This window comes from Thunnus maccoyii, chromosome 6 (assembly GCF_910596095.1).
Source record: "Thunnus maccoyii chromosome 6, fThuMac1.1, whole genome shotgun sequence".
Taxonomy (NCBI): Eukaryota; Metazoa; Chordata; class Actinopteri; order Scombriformes; family Scombridae; genus Thunnus; species Thunnus maccoyii.
In genome coordinates this window covers 28,404,634-28,427,926 of record NC_056538.1, presented here as the reverse complement: position 1 = coordinate 28,427,926, position 23,293 = coordinate 28,404,634, and the positions used below count along the sequence as shown (strand labels likewise).

Below are 23,293 nucleotides of genomic sequence, written 5' to 3'. Positions count from 1 at the left end.
ACCTACATATACACATAGACATGTGAGTACTGTATTATCGTTTAGTATTTTTTAAATACTTTTTCATTTTAGTATGTTTTTCTCACTCAATCTGTTCACTTATAACTGCACTTCATAATCAAAGATCTTTTAGTGAATATATTTAGTCACAAATGAGTTACGACAATTAAAGAGAACTTTAAAGTTTATTATTTATCCCAGTAATCATCTTGGTTCAAAATATTTCCATTTTTACCTGCCCATACATGGCACAATGTGCTCCGACTAGGGCACTCAATCAAACCTTAACATTCAGAAACACTGATGTAAAAAAATATTCAAAATGTTAAACAGACATAAAGGAAAACCTACTGTTGGAGACAAACAACATGTAGTATCAAAGGTAAAGTTATATCAGTGTATATAAATCATCTCTCAAGTCAAATACCCATTCCACACATGGCACATTCACTTATGACTAAAGCAAGAAGGCAGATTTAACCACTGACTGTATTCAGAAGAGCATTTGAAATAGTTTCTCCAATTGTTTACAACAGTTTATTTACAGATTTCTGCAGTTCTTAGAAACTGAAATGATTTTTGATGTCTTTGATCTGCTTCATCATGTCACCAATTTGCTGTCCTTGTTCTTTAAGGACATCTTGAACAACCTTCTTCTGTTGGGCGTTGAGCGAGACAGTCGTCCGGGCGACAGGCACATCCTTGTCCACTTGTGTCTTCTGGTACTCCATCTTCATGTTCACCTGTTTGATGCAGTTGTCCAAGAGTTTCAGCTGATCGCTGATGGTCTGCAGCTCCTTCTTCATATCCTTTTCACTGTTTGACAGTATGGGCAGTTGGCTTTGCAAGCTGCTCAACACTTTTTTAACCCTCTTCATAATGGTTTCCTGGCGATACTTTGCATCTTCGTACTTATCGGCCAGTCTCTCTGCTGCCTCTCTAAGACTCTTCCTCTCCTCCCTGCACAGAGCCATCTCCTCCAGTTGCTTGGTCTTCTGGCCAGTCAGGAGTTTTACCCTTCTCTGCATCTCTTCACGGGCCATGTCCTGCTTCAGAATGTACTCCTCACGAAAGACCTGCGTCGCTCTGCTGAGGAGCTGCAGACACTCTGGAGGTGGTGGCGATGTGTCCTTGTCTCCAGCTTTAAGTACAAGGGGATTTGTGGAGCTACGTGCCAGGATGTTGCGAATGTGCTGCTCGAAAGAGTCGTCAGCCAGCCCACGCAGTGGGGAGCTAGCAGAGCCCGTACCCGGGTGGGAGCAGAGCAGGGGAGGGGACGGGGGGCGAATGGAGCTAAGCAGGGGCAACAGGATGCACTCGTAGGTGTTGGTGATGCAGATCATGGTGGCACCCAGGGACAGGTCAGACACAATCAAAAAGCCTCGAACTGGAGCTGACTGACTGGTAAGGAGAGGTCTGGTACAAAGGATGTGCTCTACGATACAGCGCTTCTCAGCAGCCAGCTCCTGCAGACTGTCCTTATCCTCCTCATCTGAACGGAGAAACTTTTGGAGCTTGTTGACCCAGATGAGCCCCACACTGTGCACACCTGCTTCGTGGGTGCAGTGGTACCTGTGCTGACATAAGGCATCTCTGTGCAGTCTGATTGGGCAGGTGAAATCAAACTCTTGAGGCTCCTCGTCCTCTCCTGTGGCTACTTTGAGGGTCAGCTCTAGCTCGACACACTCAAAGACATAGAGAGCTGGCACTGCCTCTGTGCCTCGGATCCACTTTTCCACTGCCCCTGTGTCTTCCTCATCTTCAGACTCCAGCACCACACAGTGATACAGAGTGCCTGTTTCTGTGGCGATGACCAGGATGCTGGGCACACAGGGCAGGCAGAGGATGGCACAAGCATCGTAGCCATAGTTATCCTCTGCTGCGGGATACATGGGGAGGGGTCCAACGGGTTTACTTAGACTCAAACCGTTGAACTGGCTCGTGTAGGTCAGATAGGTCTCCCCATTTTCGTAGAGGATGTACAGGGGGTAGAACAGCTGTTCTTTGGAGCACTGCGCTGTCAGCTGCCGAGGGGCGGACGACACCGGCCCGAAGTCAAACGCCACCGCTATCTCCCCCAGAGAAGCGGCATAAGAGCGGGCCGGAGGACGGACGTTGCTGTCATCCTCAGACTGCGACACGGACAGCAGCCTGGCCGGCGTCTGGGGCGACTTCAAGCCGTAAAACCTGATGGTGTTGTCGGATGTGAGCAGCACCAGATGTGGCTCGTCGGTCTCGCTGGGGTACCAGGCCGCCTGCCGCAGACTCACCGACGGCGAGCTGGTGAAGAAGCGTTCCGCTACCGGTGTTGTCTTACAGCTGATGTCGCTCCGGCCTCCCTCGAACTCGGACCTCTTGCCCCACCGCTGCGGCAGCTCCAGCACCGATACGCCGCGCTGCCCGACGAGCGCGACATGCTGCTGCGTCGGACTGAGCAACAACTGGCACACGGCGAAGCGCGGTGGGTTTGTACACAGCAACGTCTGGTGGTGATGGTTCCCGCTAACGCAACTCTCCGAGTTCAGTTGCCGTAGATTAGTCGTGTAAAACACGCGGTCTACGTCGTCCCACACGAAGAAGTCCCCGCCCAGACAAAAGGTGAGGTTTTTAACGACTTCTCTCTCATTTGAGCTGACTTCTGAGTCCAACTTCTCTCGCAGTTTTTTGAAAATAATATGGTTTGGTAACTCATTCAGCCATTGCTCCGTGCTGAATGCCGCCATCTTGATTCACTCTCTGCGTCAGAACGAACACTATGGAGGAAACAGTCCATGGCAACGCGAGAGTTTTACGACAGTCATTTAACGTATTCCGTTGGCCGGTGTCGTATATTTTGCAGAATCACCATGGCGCTGAAAGAGACTGCGGGGCTGTATGAAACACTGAAAGCAGAGTGGAACAAGAAAAACCCAAACCTGAGTAAATGTGGAGACCTCCTGAGCAAACTTAAGGTAAATCGATTCGTCCGTTTTAGTTTTATGGATTCTGAAACAGGAACTCTGCCTGTTTAAAAAAGGCTATCTCGTTAGCGCGGTTAGCTAACGTAGCTAAGCGTGCTAACTTACGCTAGTCAGAATAAAACGCTGTATTGAATTTAATAAATGGTAATATAACTTCGGGAAAATAACATTGAGACACAAATTGTTAAGTACATGTCAGTGATGATCGATTTCATTGTTTCTGGCTTTCTGTTTGTTGCTTCAGGAAACAAACAGTGTTGCTAACGTCAATGTATCGTTTGCTAATTCATTGTCCAACTAGTTCAAACCATAGACTTTATATACAGTCTGTGGTTTAATCCTGCAATTGACATCCAAAATAAACATTTGATATTGCCAAAACTTACTGGAGCTCAACACCTCTTTTACGTATTGATTCTTATTAACTTTAAACCCTGTTGTATATGTGATTGTTTTGTTTTCCTAAAACCAGTGTCGTCGCAGTTAAAGTTACAACTGACAGCACGTTTGATTATGTCACGAGGTATTATTGTCAACATGGTAGATTATGACTAGAAATTAGGATCAGACACGGATTGAAATTTTGTAGAAAATGACCCCAACTTTCTCTTTGTAGATTTCATTACTGGAGCTGAACTTTTTACCTACCAGTGGGTCCGCGCTCACTAAGCAGCAGCTCATTTTAGCTCGTGAGTATTGATTGAATATTAAAATTCTTTAATCATTGGTAAGTGTTCGTCTAAGTAGACATTTGCCAAACAGATTTCTGTCTGTGTTGCAGGTGATGTCCTTGAAATTGGAGCCTTGTGGAGTATCCTCAAGAAAGACATCCCCTCTTTTGAGAGATACATGGCCCAGCTTAAGTGTTACTACTTTGACTACAAGTAATCGACTTATTTTCATGTGTAGTGGGATTTTGTTATATAGTGCTCACTGAATTTCTCCCTGAACATCCCTCTTTTTTGTCCTTTGTCATCTAGGGATGAACTGCCTGAAGCTGCATACATGCACCAGTTACTTGGGCTGAACCTGCTCTTCCTGCTCTCACAGAATCGTGTGTCTGAGTTTCACACGGAACTTGAGAGACTGAGTGCACGAGATATTCAGACCAATGTATACATCAGACACCCAGTGTCCTTGGAGCAGGTGCTGCAATTTAACCCTAGACAAAGCACAAATATAGGGTTTTATATGGAGTTGTAATTTTATGTGTTGACTAGGTACCAATGCTATAATTTTGATATTTGTGCGTCCAGTAAACAGTTAAGTAAATCTCAAATTACTTAACTTGTTTCCTCAAATCAATAATTTGGGTCTTCAAATGACTTAATTCCCTTAAATCAGTAGTGAGACATTATTATAGTAGTAGGGACTGGTAGCAGGTTGCCGTGGCTAGTTCACCCAGGTAGGGTTGAATACCCATTGCGCATCAAAATAACAGCGTAATCACATATGTCATACAGAAATACAGAATTCTACAAAGCCCAGCTCTGTATAATTCTGTATTTACATTTAATATTAACACTATGTCATTAATAACATATGTAAATACCACTTTAATGTTTTATATCCTCTCGTGGCCTTTTCAGTACTTGATGGAGGGAAGCTACAACAAGGTATTTCTTGCCAAAGGCAACATCCCTGCTGAGAGCTACACCTTTTTTATAGATATTCTGCTTGACACTATTCGGTAAGGATCAATATGGTAACCATGCCTACTATAATTTCTGCACTTGTTTCATTGATGCAGTCCTCTCTGCATATAACGAATGCTGTTGTTTGTTTCCCTGAGAAAGTAACTCTGGTTTGTTCTGTCTTGGTAGATTTGGTTTGAAGTCCCAATGCATCTTGTGGTTTTAAAATCTGGGTTATGTAAAACCATGTCAGTGGAAAATACTGGCATATGATTGGCTTGCAGCAGTTCATTAAAAGCGTATATCAGGACACCTTCAGCATAGTTGCAGTCAGCAGTTAAAACACCAGTCTAAATTAGTGAGCAAAGTATATTAAGCTGCAAGTAACTACAGTAACAAAACTGATGCTTTATCACTATCTTACTTACCACATTGACCAAAACAGATCTAAAATGGAGGTCATTTTAAACATATCCTCCCTTTTCTCTCCTATTGTAAGGTGTCCTGATGTAGAGGATGATGGACTCTGCAGTGGAAGCAACTCCATCACAATTATTTTATTATATCAGGACTCCTCATTGTTTAATTTATGATATTAAATCTCGACATTCTCTAATCAGCAGGGAGTGAAGAAGACCAAATGATATGAAGCTGTCTTTAAAAGATAAACTAAAACTAATTTTTTGAATTGCAGTGACGAGATCGCAGGTTGCATAGAGAAAGCGTACGAGCAGATCCAGTTCAGTGAAGCCACTCGTGTGCTTTTCTTCAGTTCCCCAAAAAAGATGACAGACTACGCCAAGAAGGTGTGTATATTTTCATTTGGAAAGAAGACTTGGGTTACATTTCAAGTAGTATGCAGATGTTACAAGAAAAAAACATAAGATATCTGCAAACGTGATGAAGAAAAAAGTCTATTTTCTATTTGCAGTCAAACATAAAGGGAGGGGAAATTAAGTGTTACCCTGTTTTCTCAGTTGTACGTACAATTTACCAAGGTCTCAAGTGTCAGCTATGAATGACTACATGTTTAGCAACATTTCAGTTTGTTGCTGTCATTATGATTGGAAATGTTTCTTTCAGTATTTGTCTTAAGATAGAGAAAATGTCTGTGCAGATGTTGACAGCAGATATGTACCTTCTGCTGGAAGAAAATATGTCATTTTACAAATAAAAAATACGTATAAAGCAACATTCTGTTACGGTTCTATAACAAGTCCAAACCTAATTTAAGACGGCATCTACTGCTTCACCCAATAAGTAGTTAATTCATTAATTTTTATTGATGCACTGTATGGTGGAAAAGGCAATGACTGAAATGGAAGATTACTTATTGTTTATCCCTCAGCTGTTGGCATATTATTCATGCTCTTCTCATGATTTTTATTTCCAAAATGTAAACAATATTTTTTTCCCAGATCCTTGCGTTCAAAGAATAAAATTGCCAAAGCTGATTGTTCTTTTCTTTTCATTTCAGAGGGGATGGATTTTGAGTCCAGATGGCTATTACTCTTTCACCAGTCAGCAACAGCGGACAGAAGAGGTGACCATCCCCTCCACGGAGCTGGCACAACAGGTCATCGAATATGCACGACAGCTGGAAATGATTGTGTAATCCGCCCCCAGGAACACACTCAACCATGTACAGATGCACTCAGACACACGCCGCTGTTCCAGTATACATCCAGTCAGCTCGAATGCAGTTTCCTTGAGGGATATGACTTCATTTATTGCCGGGTTGGCTGATTTGTTGCCAATACCTTAGTAAATCAATGAACGTTTATTTTTTCTGTATCTTAAACCTACCTGCGGGCCTTCCTGTGTGGTAGTTTTTCTTTCATTTGAGAAGATGGGGAACTAACAGGTGAACAGTCTGAGCAACTGCAATATATCTACCTTTTTATTAAAGACATTAAAGGGTTTAAATGTTACTTATTTGATCCAAGATACCATCTGTCCAACTGTTTGCTTTTTATTGGTCATTCCCTGGTGATAAAAAGACAAGAACTTCAAGTCCAGATACTACATTTAATAAACTTGTCTCTTCTCAGTTACAGTAACCAACCTGTGACTGTGTCAAACAACAGTTTTCCCAAATTCAAGCAAACTCCTTTTGTATACAAAGTTCATTTTCAACTTAGTAGAGCTCACAGAAACGTATTGCCCTTGCCTTGTATCCTAGCAACAGACAGAATTGCCATTGAAGTTTGTGAGTGTTTTCTAAATGGTAATGCCTCTTCCTTCCCAGATGGTTTGTAATCCAGTTGATCTTACAATGCAAATCTTTGTCTGCAATAAATGACTCAGAAAATAAACTTTTTGAATGACTGTGTTTCAGTTTTTTTTTTACACTTTAACTCTTAACTTTCCTAAACAGCAAGTCATTTATACAGGAACTGAACAATTTTCACAATGTAAGTGTTTTTTTGTTTTGTTTTTGTTTTTGTTTTGTTTTTTAAAGCATAAAGAATATTCTGAATGTTTTCTCTCATTGGTGAGAATCTCCTCCCTCCTCCTGCGCCTCTCTCAGTGGTAAGCAGGCAGCGAGTTTTGCTGTGGTGACCCGAGGAGGCTCACGCAGGTAGTTTGGGCATTCATCAAACCTGTATAAAGGTGAACAAAAATGGTAGTAGTACCATAGTATAGTAAGGCTTATTTTCTAGACTTAAGATTGTGTACAGATTTAAGTAAAACACTGACTACAACTAGTCAGTGCACTAAATATGCACTAAAATTCAAAGACCTGGTTGACTTCAAAACTATTCAAATCATGTACAGAGTAAAAAATCAGCAGTTACCAAACAGTATCCAAAGGTTGTTTCAAATGAGGGGAAGTAAACATGATCTAAGAGGAATATGTATGTTCAAAAAACAATTAGTGAGGACGAATGCAAAATCGTATCACCAACAAAGGGAGTTAATCTATAGAACAACTGTAGTGAAGAAATGAAAACATGTAGAACATTAAGTAAGTTAAAACAAATCTTTAAAAATAAAATTGAACAAATATAGAATGAATGAACAAAGAGGTGGACTGGAATAATATGATTTGGTACAGGGTGTCTTTTTGACTTGTGTTGTTTTTGTTTGTTGTTATTGTTTCTATGCAAGTTATATTTATTCTCATGTGTTTTCAATGTTTTTTGGCTTCGATTTGATCGATAAAGTATTAAAAAAAACGGTAGGACTAGAAAAGTCTTTACTTCATCCTACACCCTTGATGAACATTGAAAAGTTTTTATTTGTGTTGCTTACTGAAAGTTTGCTGTTATTTTTTTGTTTTGCTGCCTATATATTTTATTTTGTTATTTTTAACATGTTCAAAATAAAAACAATCTAATCTTATCTAAAACATCTTTCAGTGTGACGTGTAGCTCAGCACTTTTGGACGTTTGGTGGTAAACCTTTCCCTGGGTTATGATGACATCGTGCTTTGTGGGAACAGGACTGATTCACTGTGAATGGGTGCCAGCGACCCTCAGCATGGAAACTGTGTTCAGGACCTGGGGCAGGGCTGAAAGCTGGTTCCGGTCTTTCTTCTCCAACATGTCCATTGTTCCCATTCAGTTTTTCTTCCTTTGGTTGGTTTTGATTTAATGCTATGAATGTGCATTTTCTCCTAGGCCTAACAGCAGTATCTTGAGGTACAGAAACCTTAAGTTTACACTGGTGTCGTAACTTGACATTCGCATCTGCAGCTGCAGTTGTTGGGTGATGAGTGGCAGTGATATTTGGGGCAGCTGCAGGCCTCTGTTCAACTACTGGGACCTGTGGTTCTGGTGGGTTCACACTGACTTTATGTATGCAAGATGAAGGGTTCCCACTGGTGTCATAGTCAGCTTTGTTGTGTTGAGGTATTTGGTGCAGCTTTTTGTGTTTCTTGGCTCTCATGGCAGTGCAACCTTGCTGCTGTGAACTCTCTTGCACAGTGACAGTTTCTTCAGCTGTTTGCTGGGAGTTATTACTGCCATCTTGTGGCTGAGCCTTTAATTTATTTGCTAGTTTCTGCCTTAGCCTCAGTTTAGCAGCATTAGCACGGCTTGATTCTGATTTGGCACTGAAGCAGTATTGATAGTTCACTGATATCACGTTGGTGACATTGTTGTGGTTCAAGCCAGGTTCTTGTAGAGCGTTTTCCTCATTGTTGACCTGAGTTCTTGGTTGATTTGACATTTGTGTTGAATTGTTTGGTAACTCTGTAGGTGTGGAAGCAGGCACTTGAGCAACACCTGGTTTTGTGGATGTGTTTTGCTTTTGCGATTTCTGTATCAGTCCCTCTGTGGTTTCCTTTGTGGTTTCCTGCTCTGATGGTGTTAAACTTTCTGATTCTTCATATAGAGTATGGCCATATGTCACCTGTCTGTATGTCTGCTGCTGTAAGGGAGCTGTAGTTTTTTTCTGCGGTCGCACAGGTTTTGTCATTTGCTGCACCAGTGCTGTAGATGTTGACTGCTGCTGGCTTGATGTTTCAGGTGCATCCTTTAGTTTCTGTAAAACGTCTGACATCAGAGCATCAAAGTCTCCTGCGCTTGTTTCCGCACCATGACGTGGCTCAACTGCTGGTCTTGCAGGTGTGGCCTGTTGGAGCCTTGGTTTTGGAATATTGGTCTTTGGATCGTCAGGTTTATCAAGACAAATGTACAGTTTAGTCACTCTTGCATGATAAGGGGTAGATTTTACTAGGTCAGCATCCTGTGAGATGTTCCCAGTCGTGGGAATGCTTTGTTCTCTGTTTTGAGGTACGTCAGGTTTAGTAGGGCCTAGTCCTTGACTAGTGGTGGCAGTTTCATTGAGGTTTCCAGTTAAATCCTTTGATTCGCCATGGTTTAAGTCATCTGGGCTGGTGGGAGTGGGTAACTTTGCAAAGCTACTCTGATCAGTCTCCCTTTTATCAGCTGCTTCTTTTGTGTCCATATTGGACTGATGTTTGTCCTGTTGTTTCTCCTTTGTTGACTGTCGATTACCCATCTTGTCTTTTTCAACTTTTCTGCAAAATATATGTGAGGTCTTGTCAGCAGACTTAAAAAGTAAGTCTGGTGATATTTTATATTTTTGTCATTGTAAACAAATCCCATGAAAAGACTGAAACCAACAATGAACTGATCCTATTAACACATCCAGTCTATGTATCCAAATTCTGTTATATGTGATTCCTCTGTGCCATATGTGTTGTCTACAAACTATTAAAAACACATAAATGAGCCACACTCACTGGGCTGAGTTCTACAGGCAGGGTATGGAGGTAGTGACAGATGAACTAACACATTATCGGTTTTGGTCTTTTCATGTTATTTGTTAACAAGAATAAAAAAATAAAGAACAACACCAGCCTTTAATCATAAATCCAAAGGTGGTGCAAAAAGAGACACTTTTTTATATTCTGTGGTTTTGTAAAGAATCATCACAATACTTGATAGGCCTACTTAATTACTCTGCTAAGAAGTTTGGTTTTAGTCCAGATATGTGAAGTACCAAAATAATATCCCAGGATAACTTTTTACTTTTAGAGTGTCTTGTGAGTAAAATATATGTAAAAGGATGGCCAATAACACATCACTGGTTTTTGGATTTTGGATAGGCTATATAGTAACTACTCGCTGTAACTTAGCCCTTCTTACACTGGTTCCCAAACTTTTTCACATCAGGGACCCCTAAACTGACACAAATTGGACCATGGACCTCCATTTGATAAGATTTTTGCTTTTGGATGTTTTATTACAGAAAGTGTATGAAACCCATGACCAAAATAGTCATACATTGTCATTGTGTTACATATAGATGGAATTATAGTGAAAACAAATTATTCCCCTTTTTGCTGGAAACGCCCTGGACCCCCCCTCAAGGACCCCTGGAGGGTCACCGGACCCCACTTTGAGAACCACTGGCCTAATATTCCCATAATCATCATTTAGCTACAACACAGAACAGGCTTCAGCGGCAGGATAACGTGCGGCACCACGATGGCTAACGTTGCCGCTCATTTCAGGGTAGACGCTAATATGTTAATTTGAAAAATTGTTTTCTTTTTTTTGTTGCTTAATAGCGCTACTGTAGATACATAAACATAGGCTACATTTCCAGTATCACAAGGTTATTCAAAAATACACACCAGGTAAGTAAATTTGTTGACTAAAGTAACGTAGCGTTAACTAACTTAGCTAATGCCAAAGTTAAAGTAACGTTCACAAAGAAGTAGCCAAGCTAACGTTAGTTACATTAAATTTAACTTGCTTAATTTGTAAACAGACAGATATCTATGGTTAGCTTTAGCTTGTTAATAAGTTATGTAAGCAAACTATCTTACGTGGTTTGCCAGAAGATCTGCAGGGACGTTTAACAGACAAACTGTTAACAAACGTTCATCGACAGTAACGGTCGGCACGTGACGGTCAACGGTCGTTATTAATTCCGGAAGATACAACCTGCTAACGTTACACATAACTGCTAATCAGTGGTGCAAAGTAACACAAATACATTTACACAGATACTGTACTTTACTTGAGTATTTCTATTTTATATTACTTTATGCTTCCACTTCACTACATTTCAGCGGGAAATATCGTACTTTCTACTCTACTACATTTATTTGACAGCTTTAGTTACTTTTCAGATAAAGATTTGACACAATGGATAATAAAACAAGCTTTTAAAATACAACACAGTTACCAAATAGTGATTTTTCCCCCCTCTAAACTTCTCACATGATTTCATTTCAATAAATGTTCAAATGATCCAATATTTCACCAAAAATCAAAGATTAGAGAAAAAGTCCAAAAACTGAAAACAGATTTGTGTATCAGAACTTTGTTTTTTCTTCTTCCCTCTCCCATTAATCATCTCACGACCCCTCAGATTTATCTGGTGACCCTTTGGAGGGGCCCATCCCCTAGGTTGGGAACCACTGGACTAAACTAGCCAACTATATATAAAGTAGATCAAACTAGCTCCACCTCCAGCAGCTACAACAGTAACATGCTGCTCTAACATTGATGCTTCAGTATTAATAATCTAATGATGTCATATATAATGAAATATCAGCCAGAGGGACCAAAACACTACTTTTACTGCAATACTTATAATAATAACAATAATAATAATAACTACATTTTGCTGCTAATACTATGTACTTTTGTACTATGTACTTTTGCCTAAGTAGGCTTTTTCATGCAGGACTTCTACTCTAGTATTTTTACATTCCTGTATTTGTACTTTTACTTAGGCTAAGTTAAGAATCTGAATACTTCTCCCACCGCTGCTGCTTTTGCACAGTGATACAAATTCTCGACCTGATTAAGAAATTCAGTTAAATTACCACATTGAACGTTTACTGGGAAAAGCCTGCAACTGCCCTGGACCCCAAAAGCCACACGTCAATTTTACGTGGCCTATGTGATAAACATCTCTGAGAATATGCAACCCTATCTCAATCATATCCCATAGACCTAATGCTACCTGTGCATAAAACCTCACCTGTCAATTTGGTAAACCCATCAGTCTTTAAAAAAAATTTTTTTAAAAATCATAGATAAATCTTTAACTTTAAAGAATCTGATGGGTCACCTGCCAATCACTATTGTGTCCTCAATTAAACTTTTGTAGAATAGCATCAGTAGGCTCGGGCTATAAGCAGGAGTTTATTATTATTATTAATATATTGAATATATTTTTGTTTGAGTTCTTTTGTAATAGTATGTACATATGTACATTTCTGGAAGTATTAAGAAAAGTAGTAAGAAAAATATTTTTTTTAAAGGATCAAAATTGATGCAGCGGAACCAGATATATCATCTTTTTTTATCCCACACATTCTTCAAAAACCTGTTGATTCACTGGACTGTACAGATATGGATGAGTTATGCTAGTAGTGGCTAATTTAGCCTGGAGCTGCCAGCCTCATGCAGAGATGAAGAGCGTGTTACAGAAGTTTGGTAACCTCACTTCTTTCTAACTTCACACCTCCACCTTCTTTCATTTTCAAACTTGTAGTCTTCAGCTGGGGTCGCCAGACTTCATGCAGCTCCCTCTTGAGCCACAATGGCTATACTACTTTTTTCATTTATGCAGTAACTAGTACTCCCCAAGACCTGGAAACAGACTTTGATGTGTAAAATCAGTGGAGTACCCCTTTAAAGGTTCTGTCCGTGGTGCTGAAATGTAAGCGGATTTACGCGCATCTTTTTTCTTTTGAATGAAGCCTTCCTCAAACTGATGGAAGAAGTGAGAATACAGTATGTACTATTACTAATACCTGCTATAGGCCCGTAAATGGTAAAACTATGCTTAACTGTATGATTTAATCAAAAACAGATATTGGTCTACAAGTGCTGATAAATTAACAACTTAACTTTAAAGCTTCGCTGAGCAAAATGATGTATGTACAGAGTTTGACACTAGAAGGCTGTTTTTATATTCATCTGCTGAAAGTGGAAAGTTTCTCTGTGCTCACTGAAAATCCGATTTCAAAGAGCGAACATCGGATTTCTATGAGCATGATTTGTGACATCACAACTAGTTTGGAAGTCAATCGTGGTCCAATCATGATCAACTTACATAGGTGTGATACGGAAACCTGAAGCCTCCAGTGCACATATGTTGAGAAATTGACTTTACAGTGAAGTAGGAGACAAACTTCTGAAATGAAATATATTTGCATATTTATAGATTCTGGAACTATTACTGAGGGAGAGGGAGGATTTTAACAAGATATTTGAACCCTTTTTTTGTGGAAAAGCCATATCAGACACAAATTATTATTCAAAATAGAGTATTTTATATACACCTTAAAACATGTCTGGAGGTTGTCTTTACCAACAGAGTTGAATTAAGCAAACATGCAAATAACAGTGTGTTATTTCGTTCATCTATGTAAAAGGGATATTTCTTTTGAATTTGTGCAGGAAGCCACAGAGCAGCACCTGGGGCCTGATCTGAAGTTTTACTGGTATGTACAACTATGAAGTCATTTAATCATCTTCAGGAGAAAGCTGTAAAGGGACAAAAGGAGAGACAACAACATTATAAATCACAATTTAGTTCAATGGACTGGGACTCAGATGACCTGGCAGCCAGGTCAAGGAGGACACCACTAAAACATGGCAGTAGAACATGCTAATGCCCTTAACTCTTGCTATTAGCCTACTAGGTAGGTATTTGAGGTATATTAGGGTATAAATCAAGCCGTTCAAATATAGACTTGAGTAGATAAAAACAGGGCTCGTCCGGGATTTGAACCCGGGACCTCTCGCACCCTAAGCGAGAATCATACCCCTAGACCAACGAGCCAGATAAGGGAAACGCAAATCGCCTTCTCACTCGATGAATGGCCACTTCTGTTTGTACTAGTGTACTACAGAGTTTATCTATTGCTGAAGTTCAAACTCTTACTTCATATCTTAGGTACATTTTAACACACTGCACGTGATAAACATGCCCGTGTCTAACAATAGTGCAGGCCTGCGCTAATTATAACTACGGTGTACATTTAGACTTCTGCCTATAAATGTGTGTGATTCCTTCAATGTAGAGGCGCTGGTCTAATGTTGTTGACTGTCGAGTCATGCTTGTTTCTCTATCTTTCAATGGCAAATTTTCCAACTATTTATACTACTTCCTATAAGGCTAAAACGTAGCTGTACTTTTAAAAAAATCGTGGGGAAAGAAGCGTTTAGAGTTATGCACTATTTTCAAAACAGTAGCCTTTTGTCTTAAAACCACAGTGCAGCAAGCGGATCAACGACGACAATTAACTAGTTTGCATTGGCCTTATTTATGGATTTTTAAAAAAAATAAAGTAACCACAAAATAACCTAAAGATTTGTGCTTAGTCAGAGGGTCGCAGACGTAGAGTCTAATACCAATGATTAAACCAATAATTTAAACCCCAAATTAAACTCTTTGATAAAGTCTGAGATGCCGCTTCTTTTAATGGGGGGGGTGGAGGTGGGTGGAGGGGTCGGGGGGTTTGTTGCTGTCCATGGTGCTGAAATATTTCCAGCTGCCAGCACCAATTCCAAGATCCCATAAGATACCGCAACATATTAGCGTATTATAGGCGTCTACTCATAATAGTTAAGACATTAAACAGACCTTAAAAAGCATATAAGGAGCACAAAAATACTTCAGGCTTGTGTATGTCTAATTTTAAAAAAACAAAAATGCTTGCAAGGATGCAATGAAGGGCAAATCCACTTAATTTTATTATATTTTATATTTTCCTTAAAATTCGTTTGCCCCGTGATAATCAGAGGATCAAACTGGGGTCATTGATGGTTTACCCAATTTTTTTTCATTTACCAACACGTCACTGCATATATCGACAGCTCCGTAGCTCAATTTCAATAATTTAAAATCACATGGTTACACTGACAAACCCTATAGCCCATCTAAAGCCACGATGCTGTCAATGATTAGTGCGGATGTGTTGGCACAGTGCAGGTAGAGTGAGAGAGAGAGAGAGAGAGAGAGGGGGAGAGAGAGGAGGGAGGGAGGAGGGAGGGAGGGAGAGAGGGAGGATGCTGCCAGCGGAAAATGGCTGCTGCAACCTCAAGCCTATCCTGATACACCGAAACGACATCAAGGTGGAGAGAGAGAGAGAGAGAGAGCGAGAGCAAGAGAAAGAGAGAGAGAGAGAGAGAGAGGAGAAGAGAGAGAAAGATTAGGAAAATGAGAGCAGATAGAGAGAGAATGTGAGTGAGTCTGTGAGTGTTTCCTGAAAGGAGGATAAAAAGAGAGAGAGAGGGAGAGAGAGAGAGAGAGAGAGAGGAGACCCTGGGGTGGGCTGCTGCAAGCGGCGGGCAACACCGAGCCATGGAGGGCGAGTAAGTCCTTAAATTTTCATTTTTAACATTGCACATATATATTCAGCCATCCGCCAAAAAAAAAACGGATAGAAAGAAAACGCCACCGCCATCAATGTTACACCAATCCAACATCATGCACTATTATCACAATCGGTGCACTATAATTTAGCAGGCTGCCGAGAATAAAAACACCATTACGTAGTCTTGAATCAACAGCATACACCCCATTTCCGATATATCCATGCCAATATGGGATAAATGTTTAGCCACCTACATGTGGACCTGTGCTTTTAGACGACTGGCACACTATCCACACGCACAAAAATTTATGAAATAATAATAAATATCGTGTTAAACAAGCATCAGAAGCTATGCAACAATTCAAAAAACTAAATGCGTGGTTAGCGATTGGTAAAAACAGTCACGAAATCAGTCAATGTGTAAAATGTATGGTGGTGGTGGTGGTGGTGGTGGTGAGGGGGGAGAAAAAAAAAAAGACGAAATATGGCGAGTTTGGGGCCAGCATCGCGTCATTCAAGATATGGCTACAGTAAAACGAGGGAGGGATGGAGGCGTTGTGATTTTTATCAACGTGTCTCGGGGTTTCATTATGATTTTTAAAGCCAAACTTTATGAATGAAATGTGATTTTTCTCTCTCTCTCTCTCCCTCTCTCTCTCTCTCGCTCTCTCCCTCATCCTCACCCCTCCTCTCCTCCTTCCCTTCTAATCGGGCCCCCTCCCCCCATCTCTCGTTTCCTCTCCATCCTCTCACCCACTCGTTCCTTTTCTCTCTCTCTCTCTCTCTCTCTCTCTCTCTCTCTCTCCCTCTCTCTCTCTCTCTCCCTTCCCTTTTTCACACGCGATTGCATTGTATTTAGGCCTAGTAAAAAAAAAAAAAAAAAAAAAAATCGAGATAAATAACGCACAGTGCGATTGTCGAATATCCAGCCTTGCTCCCATCCCATTCATAAAAATATATAACATAATATCGGGGTGTGTTAATGAGTGCGTGCAGCAGGGGCGGAATGGAGAAAAAGGGGCGTCTGGGAAAAATAATTGCAACAATTAAAATTCAGTGTGATTTGAAAATAACAAAAAAAAAAAAAACACGCGTCGGTGCATGCATCATTACATGCACATGTCGGACTGCGGTGCTGAATTATTCAGCCGACTGGTGAGGACAGAGCTTTTTTTTTTTTTTTTTGCAAGAATGCCGGGGCCTCTGATGGCGAATGGGTGCGTTCATTGATACATCTATCTGGGAAACACTCATTCTTCCTCCCTCCTCCCATTTGGCCATTTCTCTCCTCCTCACCGCTTGGCTTTCTTGCTATCCATTTGCTTCATAGTTTTCCTTTTATTCACACAGCAGCACACACACACACACACACACACACACACACACAGCCTTTCAGTCAGTCGCAACACTGATTTATGCTCCTGTGTTAAGCAGCAGAAAATCTTTGAAATAACGCCAAACCCACTTTGTCCAAATTCTTCTCGTTATTTTCCACATTTGTTTACCGTCATCACATGCTAATTGTGATTCGATTTACCTCCATCACGTGACCATGGATTATTTAAGAAGAAGAAGAAGAAGAAGACTACTGTATGATTCGCCTTTGAGCTGTCATGTTGCAACAGCGGTTGCTCATATAGGCCAAACTGTCACTTGTGTCTTCTTTGTGTGAATTTAATTATGATATTTCAATTTAACAGAGCTATAACAATAATAATAATAAAAACAGTCGCCTGCACTAGAAATTTTTGAAATTTGCTCTGCATTTTTGTACCTAACTGAACTCTTTCTTCAGCTAAAGGTGTATGGATGCGTGCACTTTTGCGCGTATTTGTGTGTGCGCATATGTAGCGTTTATTTAATCAGCCTGGGCCTCTCACTGCTCACTCTTCTTGGCTTCCCTGACAGTGTGCGTGTTCGTGCGGTGGTGATGACACGTGATGACTCCAGTGGCGGTTGGGTGCCCCTTGGAGGTGGCGGCTTCAGTGATGTGGTCATATGTAAGGGGCGGAGTCATGACGGAAGGGGGCGGAGAGAATACATCATACGTGGAGAACGGCTGCGAGATCGAGCAGTGAGTGTGTGCGTGTGTGTTATGGCTGTCTTTGGTGCCACGTTGCTCCTCAACACCACCTAAAGACTAGTAGATTTATGATATGTTGTGGGGTGGGGTGGGGGGGGGGCATAATTTGAGGATGGGATACATATTCATTAGTAAACTAACCTATTATGTTACCGGGGGTTGTTGTTTTGTGTCTTTAGCCAGTGTTGGAGTGTGCGGTACAAAGGGGGTTAGTGTACAACAAGGTGAACCCGATCTTCCATCACTGGCGAGTAGAGGATCGCAAGTTTGGCCTTACGTTCCAGAGTCCTGCCGACGCCATCTCCTTTGAGAAAGGGCTGCAGACTGTCATAGACAAGCTCGACAGAGGTACATGGGCCACGATTTAACTGATTTCGTTAGTTGTGTTCATATTGGCTTTAGAAAAATATCCAGAAAAGCCTAAATCCTTTCTTTTGATGTCATCAAGGCTCTGACTCGCCCTCGTCCTCCACACCAGAAGAGGCCGACACTGAGGATGATGGACAAGCTGTGAGTATCTGAGTGGTTTGAGCGTTTATTCCCTGATAAGGGCTCCAGTTCACTTACTGGTGTCTTTGGCTTATAGGATGACATACAACCTCTGCTAGTCCCATACAGGAAGTGAATCGTCATCCAACAGCAGGAAGGAGATGCTTCCCAAACCCATCACCATAGTGACAAGCGAGTCGTCCTCTACCTGCTTCGTGCGGCCGGAAGAGTTTGGTTTTGGATCCAGCCATGCTGTCACCACTCAAACACCTGCTCAGGTAGCAACACCTTCATGCTACAAGTCCATCATTGGTGCTTCTCAGTACTTACATGTTCTACTTACACGTGAGAGCTCTAACAATGATTAGGAATAGTTCTTGAAGGGGAAGTCTGGGAATGGCATTTTAAGGGGTTCCCTGCAAAATCAGGTATATTTTAAATTCATTACTAGAGAGGAGAACAATGAAAAAACATGTAAGATTGACTGTTTGGTTGACTTTTTTCCTCTGTTCCTACTTTAAGTCTTCACCTGCAGCAGCGACATTTATTTAATTGTGCATGAAGTCAAATTAAAATCAAAATGATCCTCCGATGTCCCCGAGAACGAAATCTGATCAAATTTGGGATTCTTGGTCATTTGTGCACCTTTTTGAGATATTCTTGAGATGAAAACCTTCTATAATTGCTGCCACAGTACACGCTGTTCCTGACTCACTCTGTAATTCTATACCCTCTCCACAGATCCACACCAGGCCAGGACAGCTCTCGCAAATGACGGCCGTGTTGAATCCCCCAGCACCCCCACCCCCACCTCCTGCTCCGCCTACTCCTCCTGTGGGTCCCCCAGCCTCATCTCCTCTGTCACCCCTCTCGCCCACCATTTCTCTGCTGGAGGAGGGAGACCTGCAAAGTGTAGATCCTTGCAAGGACCTGTGGGGTTCCCGCGGTTATGAGGACTACCGACGGGCGGGGGCCACCAGGACTATGGTCGGGGGGCTGACTGGGGGTGTGGTTGTCGGCGGCGGAGGGAGTCTGCAGGACAAGTCAGAGCTATGTGTGGTTCGCTTCGAGAAGGAGCTGGCGGGAGTGGGGACAGCAGGCTGCGACGTAACAGTGAGCCTGGACAGTAAGGCTTCCCAGCGTCTGTCCTCGTCGTCGCCCACCTGCATGTCAATGCCCAACGCTGTGTCAGGCGTGTCCTCAGGTGCCGGTTCACCCCAGGAGACGGGCAAAGGCTCACCCTCTCCCTGCTGCATACACACTTCACTGGCCACGCCCCGATCGCGGACTCGTAAGAGAGGAGGAGGGGCCAGCAGCGGCGGCGATCCGGGGGTAATCTCCCCCGACGATGACAGCCCATGTCCTCAGGCCTCGTCGTCGTGCTCATCTCGTTGTGTGTACTGCCGCTCGGTTTTCAGTGCTTCGGAGAATGGGCGGGGCCGCTGCAGAGATGCTCCGGACCCGGCCCTGCACTGCCTGCGCCAGTGGACCTGTGTGTGGTGCGCAGAGAGTCTGCTCTACCACTGCATGTCAGACTCTGAGGGAGAGTTCTGGGAGCCTTGCTCGTGTGATGACTCACTGGGGGGCCACCCGCACCCCCTTTGCTGTGCCCGCTGGTTGGCCCTCCTGGCCCTGTCACTCTTCGTGCCCTGCATGTGCTGCTACTTGCCTTTGCGCGCCTGCCTGCGGTGTGGGGAGAGGTGTGGCTGCTGTGGGGGAAAGCACAAGGCGGTCCGATGAGACCAGGCTCGGGGGTGGGAGGGGTTCCTCGGACCCAGGGGCTTTGGGTGTTGAGATAAGAGAGCATCTGTAGGGATGCAGGAGGTGGAGTTTCGAAGGTGGAACAGTGCTCTCAGTAGACCCAGACCTCTGACGTGGCCCTCCAAAGCCCCACGGCCTTCCACTGCATTCCGCTCTTTCTCTTTTCAACCTGGGGCCTTCCTCACTGGTCCATGCCTGCAGAAGGTGCGCTGCACTCAGACCAGGCTCTGTGGGAGTCATCTGGAGCCTTCATAGTGGATTTACTGAGGGTCGGCTAATCTACAGTTAGCGGTCAGAGACTTTACCGAAGGAAGAGAGTGGCAGAGGCAACGACGATGTGTACACTGTTTCAAATGTCCGTTTTTTTTATTTAGAAAGAAAAACACAAAAAACAAAAGATGTTTATATATATGATTGTTATAATTTTAATTGGTATATTTTATTAAGTGTAAAACATATTGACAGAATCCCCCAATGGCACACACTACCACGTATTCACAAACATGAGATCTTGGGGAAGTTATTTGTTTCATGTTGGCCTGTTTATCAGTCAGATGAACAGAGGTCACCCTTTACCTCTAACTTTACCTCAGATGTAACTCAAGCCCTGGTTAAAGAAAGGAAAAAGAGGAGGGGAGAGAGAAGTTTGGAGAGAAAGAGTGCAGTCATCAAGAAAGAATGAGCATCTGAGACCACTAGTGTTGTGTTTTGGTTAAAGTGGTAGACCACAGTGGAAGAAAGGTTATCAAATGCAAAGGGACAATTATTAGTAAGGGAAGTTGCAATGACAACCACAAAGACTTAAAAGTCATAATGTGATTCATTATGGTCCTTTGTAACCATAACGAGGTTACAGTATTTTTGTTTTCTGAAGAAAAAAAAAAAAAGAGAAAATCAAGAATGTGTGTCGAACATTAAACACCCACACTTTACACAGATTTTTCATCTCTCCATGTATTTTTAAAGTATTAATCATTGAAAACATCACATCCCAACCACTGTACTTGTTGAATCAGTCAAGGTGCTAACGTACACAACGACCATGCAGTCCCGACCCCAAAGAAAAACAAAACAGGGCCCCATGCTAACCAATCTGTAGACGTGTCTAGGCCTTCGAATGAGACGCCACCAAAAAAAAAATTAAGTGCAATGAACAATGTATTGAAAGAGTATTTTTGTACCAGTCACTCACTTTAGGAAAAAGCTAAGTGGAAATTGAAAAAAGTGTGGGAACTGAATACTGTAGTGTGTTATTGTGTTTGATATCAAGCAAGAAAATATAAATAGGAACACAAAATTGTCTTTGAGCAGCAGCACGTGGCTCACAGGTGTGGCGTTTTTAAACGTGCGTGCTGTAGACTGTTGACCCTGTGATAAGAAAAGAGACACATTGACTTGAAAACAGATGAATGGATCAAGGTATTTGTTTGGGCACAGTGGCAGATGTGTTTGCTGAATGTTGCTTTAAGTATGAAGCTGAAAAAGCTGCTATTTTAAGTCCCGGCCTCTAACTCTATTCAAACTTTTCCCGCTGCCTCTTAGCAATCTATAAGGTGGTGCAACAGAGTCAGAAACAATCCTTCAAGTTGTTAATTCCACCCAAGTTACTGAGGATGCTAAACAGTGTGTGAAGAAAGTTTTTGTCAGTTGGACTAAAAGATAAATTCAACCCAAGACATTTTAAAACGCCTCTGGTGATGTATATTGCATTTCTTTGTCTATTTTGCCGATTGGTAAAAGGTAGATTAAAATATATTCCCATCACAGCTGCAACAAATTTTATTACCAATGTTAAAATGTCAACATAAACATCAGGTTTTGGTGTTAATCCCTCAGAATCAAAGTACAAGAGCCTCTTGCACAGCCTCCATTTTGCACCAGTGTTTAACAATCATGCAGGGTGAAATGTAGTAGTACTGAAACAGCAGAGACACCAGTTTCTCTACTGAAAGTTGCCTCTTGACCAATATGCAGTGCAGCCACAAGATATTTTTGGGTAAAGTGGTCCAATTCTCATTTTTTTTCAACCCTAAACTCGGGCTCTGCTATTCCTGACAGTGTTGTTATTGGCGCCTTTACCTACACGAAGAACCAACCGCTGAATGCAAGAAGCTTGTGTCTGGTTTTCTGTGATCAGACGGCTAGGTAGAAGTTAATTACACAGGTTGAGTAAAAGTGGGAACACTAAAACAACAAAATAACTCATGAAATGCACTGATCATCCCAGATGGATGATATCTTAACAGTGTAAGAGAATCTGAGGGGAGGTTTCTCTGTTCTATCCAGAGGTATTCTCCTTTTAAAATGAAAGAAATGTATAAGGAAACCGTTGTTTACAAGCTATATTACAGTGTCATGTCTCAAATGAAGAATCACCTGATAGACCTTGAATTATGGCAGAATGAACCTTTCAGAAGCTTCACCGGATTATTTACATTTTAGGTTTAGCCAAGAAATTTTTTATCCCAAGTGACTTAAAGTGAATGAACAGGCAGCAGGGTTCAGAGCCAGGACACACGACTGCTGATGAATACAACCCTTGACGTCCCAGTTAGGGGGCAGTCATCTTCACTACTAGGCCAGCCTTCCAACAATGTTGGTCCACTTTAAAAAAAAAAAAAAAAAAAAAAAAAAAAAAAAAAAAAAATCCTGTCACAATGGCAGGAAACACAAACCCAGTCGGTCACTGGACTGCCATTCCCTGATCCTAAATTAACCCTCCATTCCCCACACTACCCCCCCCCCCCACACACACACACACACACACATATCAGCAATGCGTAGACCTGCACACACACACATACACAAGTTCACTCGATGGTGCAGATATACAGAACCAGTAAAGCCATTGCACACAGTTTGCTACTTCTGGTTCAGAAATGGTGTTAGAGTACAGTACTGACAGTCATGCGATCACAATTGCAGGCCCCATTCTTACATCTTAATAAATGTGCCTTTTGATTTGAGTAATCAATAACTTATGATTTCTAAGTAACTCTGTATTAAGTACTATTTACTTTTTGGGTTATTGATTTCTGCCAATGTGCATATTTTCAAATGTACGTATTTATTAGTTTCAAAGTAATTAATGAGATATTACCTGTTTATTTATTTATTGAGATATTTATTCTGATTCTTTATTTTTTTGAGACAGGTTTTTATCTTCCGTGCTGTCTTACTTCTGACTTTGTGCCAATGTGCTGCTTTGAGGTGTTACATATCGTGGGTTTGTATCATTATTAAACCCTCACTCTATATTTTAAAACCGGTGTTTTCTTCTCTCTCTCTCTCTCATGTGTCATTTACTCACTGTGCCTTTTTCAAAAAACACTGTATGAAAAGTTGTATTCTATAATAATTTCTTAATGCCGTCTAAAAGACATTCAGTCCATAAATGTGTTCGTCATATGTTTAAAGTTTGGAAGAGTGTTTTCTCCAAATGTGGACATCTATTGGAAGAGAACTATGCAGAAGACAACAGCCAATATATCTAATGAACATCAGAGGGAAGTAACAGCCTTCTATAAACTGTCTTAAGTACAAAAAG

General features: G+C 41.7%; 5 protein-coding genes and 1 non-coding gene across 9 annotated transcripts; 3 read left to right on the top strand and 3 right to left on the bottom strand.

Annotated features, from left to right (window-relative positions):
* Window positions 1-166: 166 nt before the first annotated feature.
* nup88 (nucleoporin 88) lies at window positions 167-2,723 on the bottom strand. Its single transcript, XM_042413261.1, has one exon. It carries the CDS (start codon window positions 2,721-2,723, stop codon window positions 561-563), a length of 2,163 nt encoding a protein of 720 aa, XP_042269195.1. The 3' UTR covers window positions 167-560.
* Window positions 2,527-6,922, top strand: psmd8 (proteasome 26S subunit, non-ATPase 8). 2 transcript variants are annotated; one of them, XM_042413268.1, is made up of 8 exons: window positions 2,527-2,598; window positions 2,840-2,951; window positions 3,577-3,649; window positions 3,742-3,844; window positions 3,941-4,106; window positions 4,550-4,650; window positions 5,289-5,400; window positions 6,072-6,922. In XM_042413268.1, exons 2-8 carry the CDS (start codon window positions 2,847-2,849, stop codon window positions 6,207-6,209), a joined length of 798 nt encoding a protein of 265 aa, XP_042269202.1. In that variant the 5' UTR covers window positions 2,527-2,598; window positions 2,840-2,846; the 3' UTR covers window positions 6,210-6,922. The 2 variants fall into 2 exon arrangements, with proteins under 2 accessions (XP_042269202.1, XP_042269201.1); XM_042413267.1 differs by lacking the exon at window positions 2,527-2,598 and having other exon boundaries at window positions 2,794-2,951.
* Window positions 6,520-11,033, bottom strand: LOC121898285. Of its 2 annotated transcripts, none has more exons than XM_042413263.1 (3): window positions 10,899-11,033; window positions 7,977-9,581; window positions 6,520-7,197 (listed from the first exon to the last, which is right to left on the bottom strand). In XM_042413263.1, exons 2-3 carry the CDS (start codon window positions 9,560-9,562, stop codon window positions 7,083-7,085), a joined length of 1,701 nt encoding a protein of 566 aa, XP_042269197.1. In that variant the 5' UTR covers window positions 9,563-9,581; window positions 10,899-11,033; the 3' UTR covers window positions 6,520-7,082. The 2 variants fall into 2 exon arrangements, with proteins under 2 accessions (XP_042269197.1, XP_042269198.1); XM_042413264.1 differs by having other exon boundaries at window positions 8,098-9,581; window positions 10,899-11,032.
* LOC121898288 (sprouty-related, EVH1 domain-containing protein 2-like) lies at window positions 10,412-17,756 on the top strand. Of its 2 annotated transcripts, XM_042413269.1 has the most exons (4): window positions 10,416-10,581; window positions 13,492-13,535; window positions 17,322-17,495; window positions 17,676-17,756. In XM_042413269.1, the coding sequence occupies exons 1-4, from the start codon at window positions 10,555-10,557 to the stop codon at window positions 17,707-17,709; spliced, it is 279 nt and encodes a 92-aa protein (XP_042269203.1). In that variant the 5' UTR covers window positions 10,416-10,554; the 3' UTR covers window positions 17,710-17,756. The 2 variants fall into 2 exon arrangements, 1 of the variants encoding a protein (XP_042269203.1); XR_006096405.1 differs by lacking the exons at window positions 17,322-17,495; window positions 17,676-17,756 and having other exon boundaries at window positions 10,412-10,706.
* On the bottom strand, window positions 13,805-13,876 carry trnap-agg. Its single transcript has one exon. It is a non-coding gene; the product is annotated as a tRNA-Pro (tRNA).
* Window positions 17,757-18,083: 327 nt separating the features above from the next.
* Window positions 18,084-23,249, top strand: spred3 (sprouty related EVH1 domain containing 3). The gene is given in 2 exon segments (XM_042413265.1): window positions 18,084-18,263; window positions 18,727-23,249. Coding segments are annotated over 2 exon segments (1,179 nt in total). The 3' UTR covers window positions 19,726-23,249.
* Window positions 23,250-23,293: the final 44 nt, after the last annotated feature.

Bases quoted from the DNA above. Each gene is read 5' to 3' on its own strand.
- LOC121898288 (XM_042413269.1), top strand. From the start codon at position 10,555: ATGGCTAACGTTGCCGCTCATTTCAGG. The intron at 13,536-17,321 runs GTATGTACAACT...CTTCCCTGACAG, and splicing joins CCTGATCTGAAGTTTTACTG to TGTGCGTGTTCGTGCGGTGG. The intron at 17,496-17,675 runs GTGCGTGTGTGT...TTGTGTCTTTAG, and splicing joins CGAGATCGAGCAGTGAGTGT to CCAGTGTTGGAGTGTGCGGT.
- nup88 (XM_042413261.1), bottom strand. From the start codon at position 2,723: ATGGCGGCATTCAGCACGGAGCAATGGCTGAATGAGTTACCAAACCAT.
- LOC121898285 (XM_042413263.1), bottom strand. From the start codon at position 9,562: ATGGGTAATCGACAGTCAACAAAGGAGAAACAACAGGACAAACATCAG. The intron at 7,198-7,976 runs GTGCTGAGCTAC...ACCTTTATACAG, and splicing joins TTACCACCAAACGTCCAAAA to GTTTGATGAATGCCCAAACT.
- psmd8 (XM_042413268.1), top strand. From the start codon at position 2,847: ATGGCGCTGAAAGAGACTGCGGGGCTGTATGAAACACTGAAAGCAGAG. The intron at 2,952-3,576 runs GTAAATCGATTC...TTCTCTTTGTAG, and splicing joins ACCTCCTGAGCAAACTTAAG to ATTTCATTACTGGAGCTGAA. The intron at 4,651-5,288 runs GTAAGGATCAAT...TTTGAATTGCAG, and splicing joins ATTCTGCTTGACACTATTCG to TGACGAGATCGCAGGTTGCA.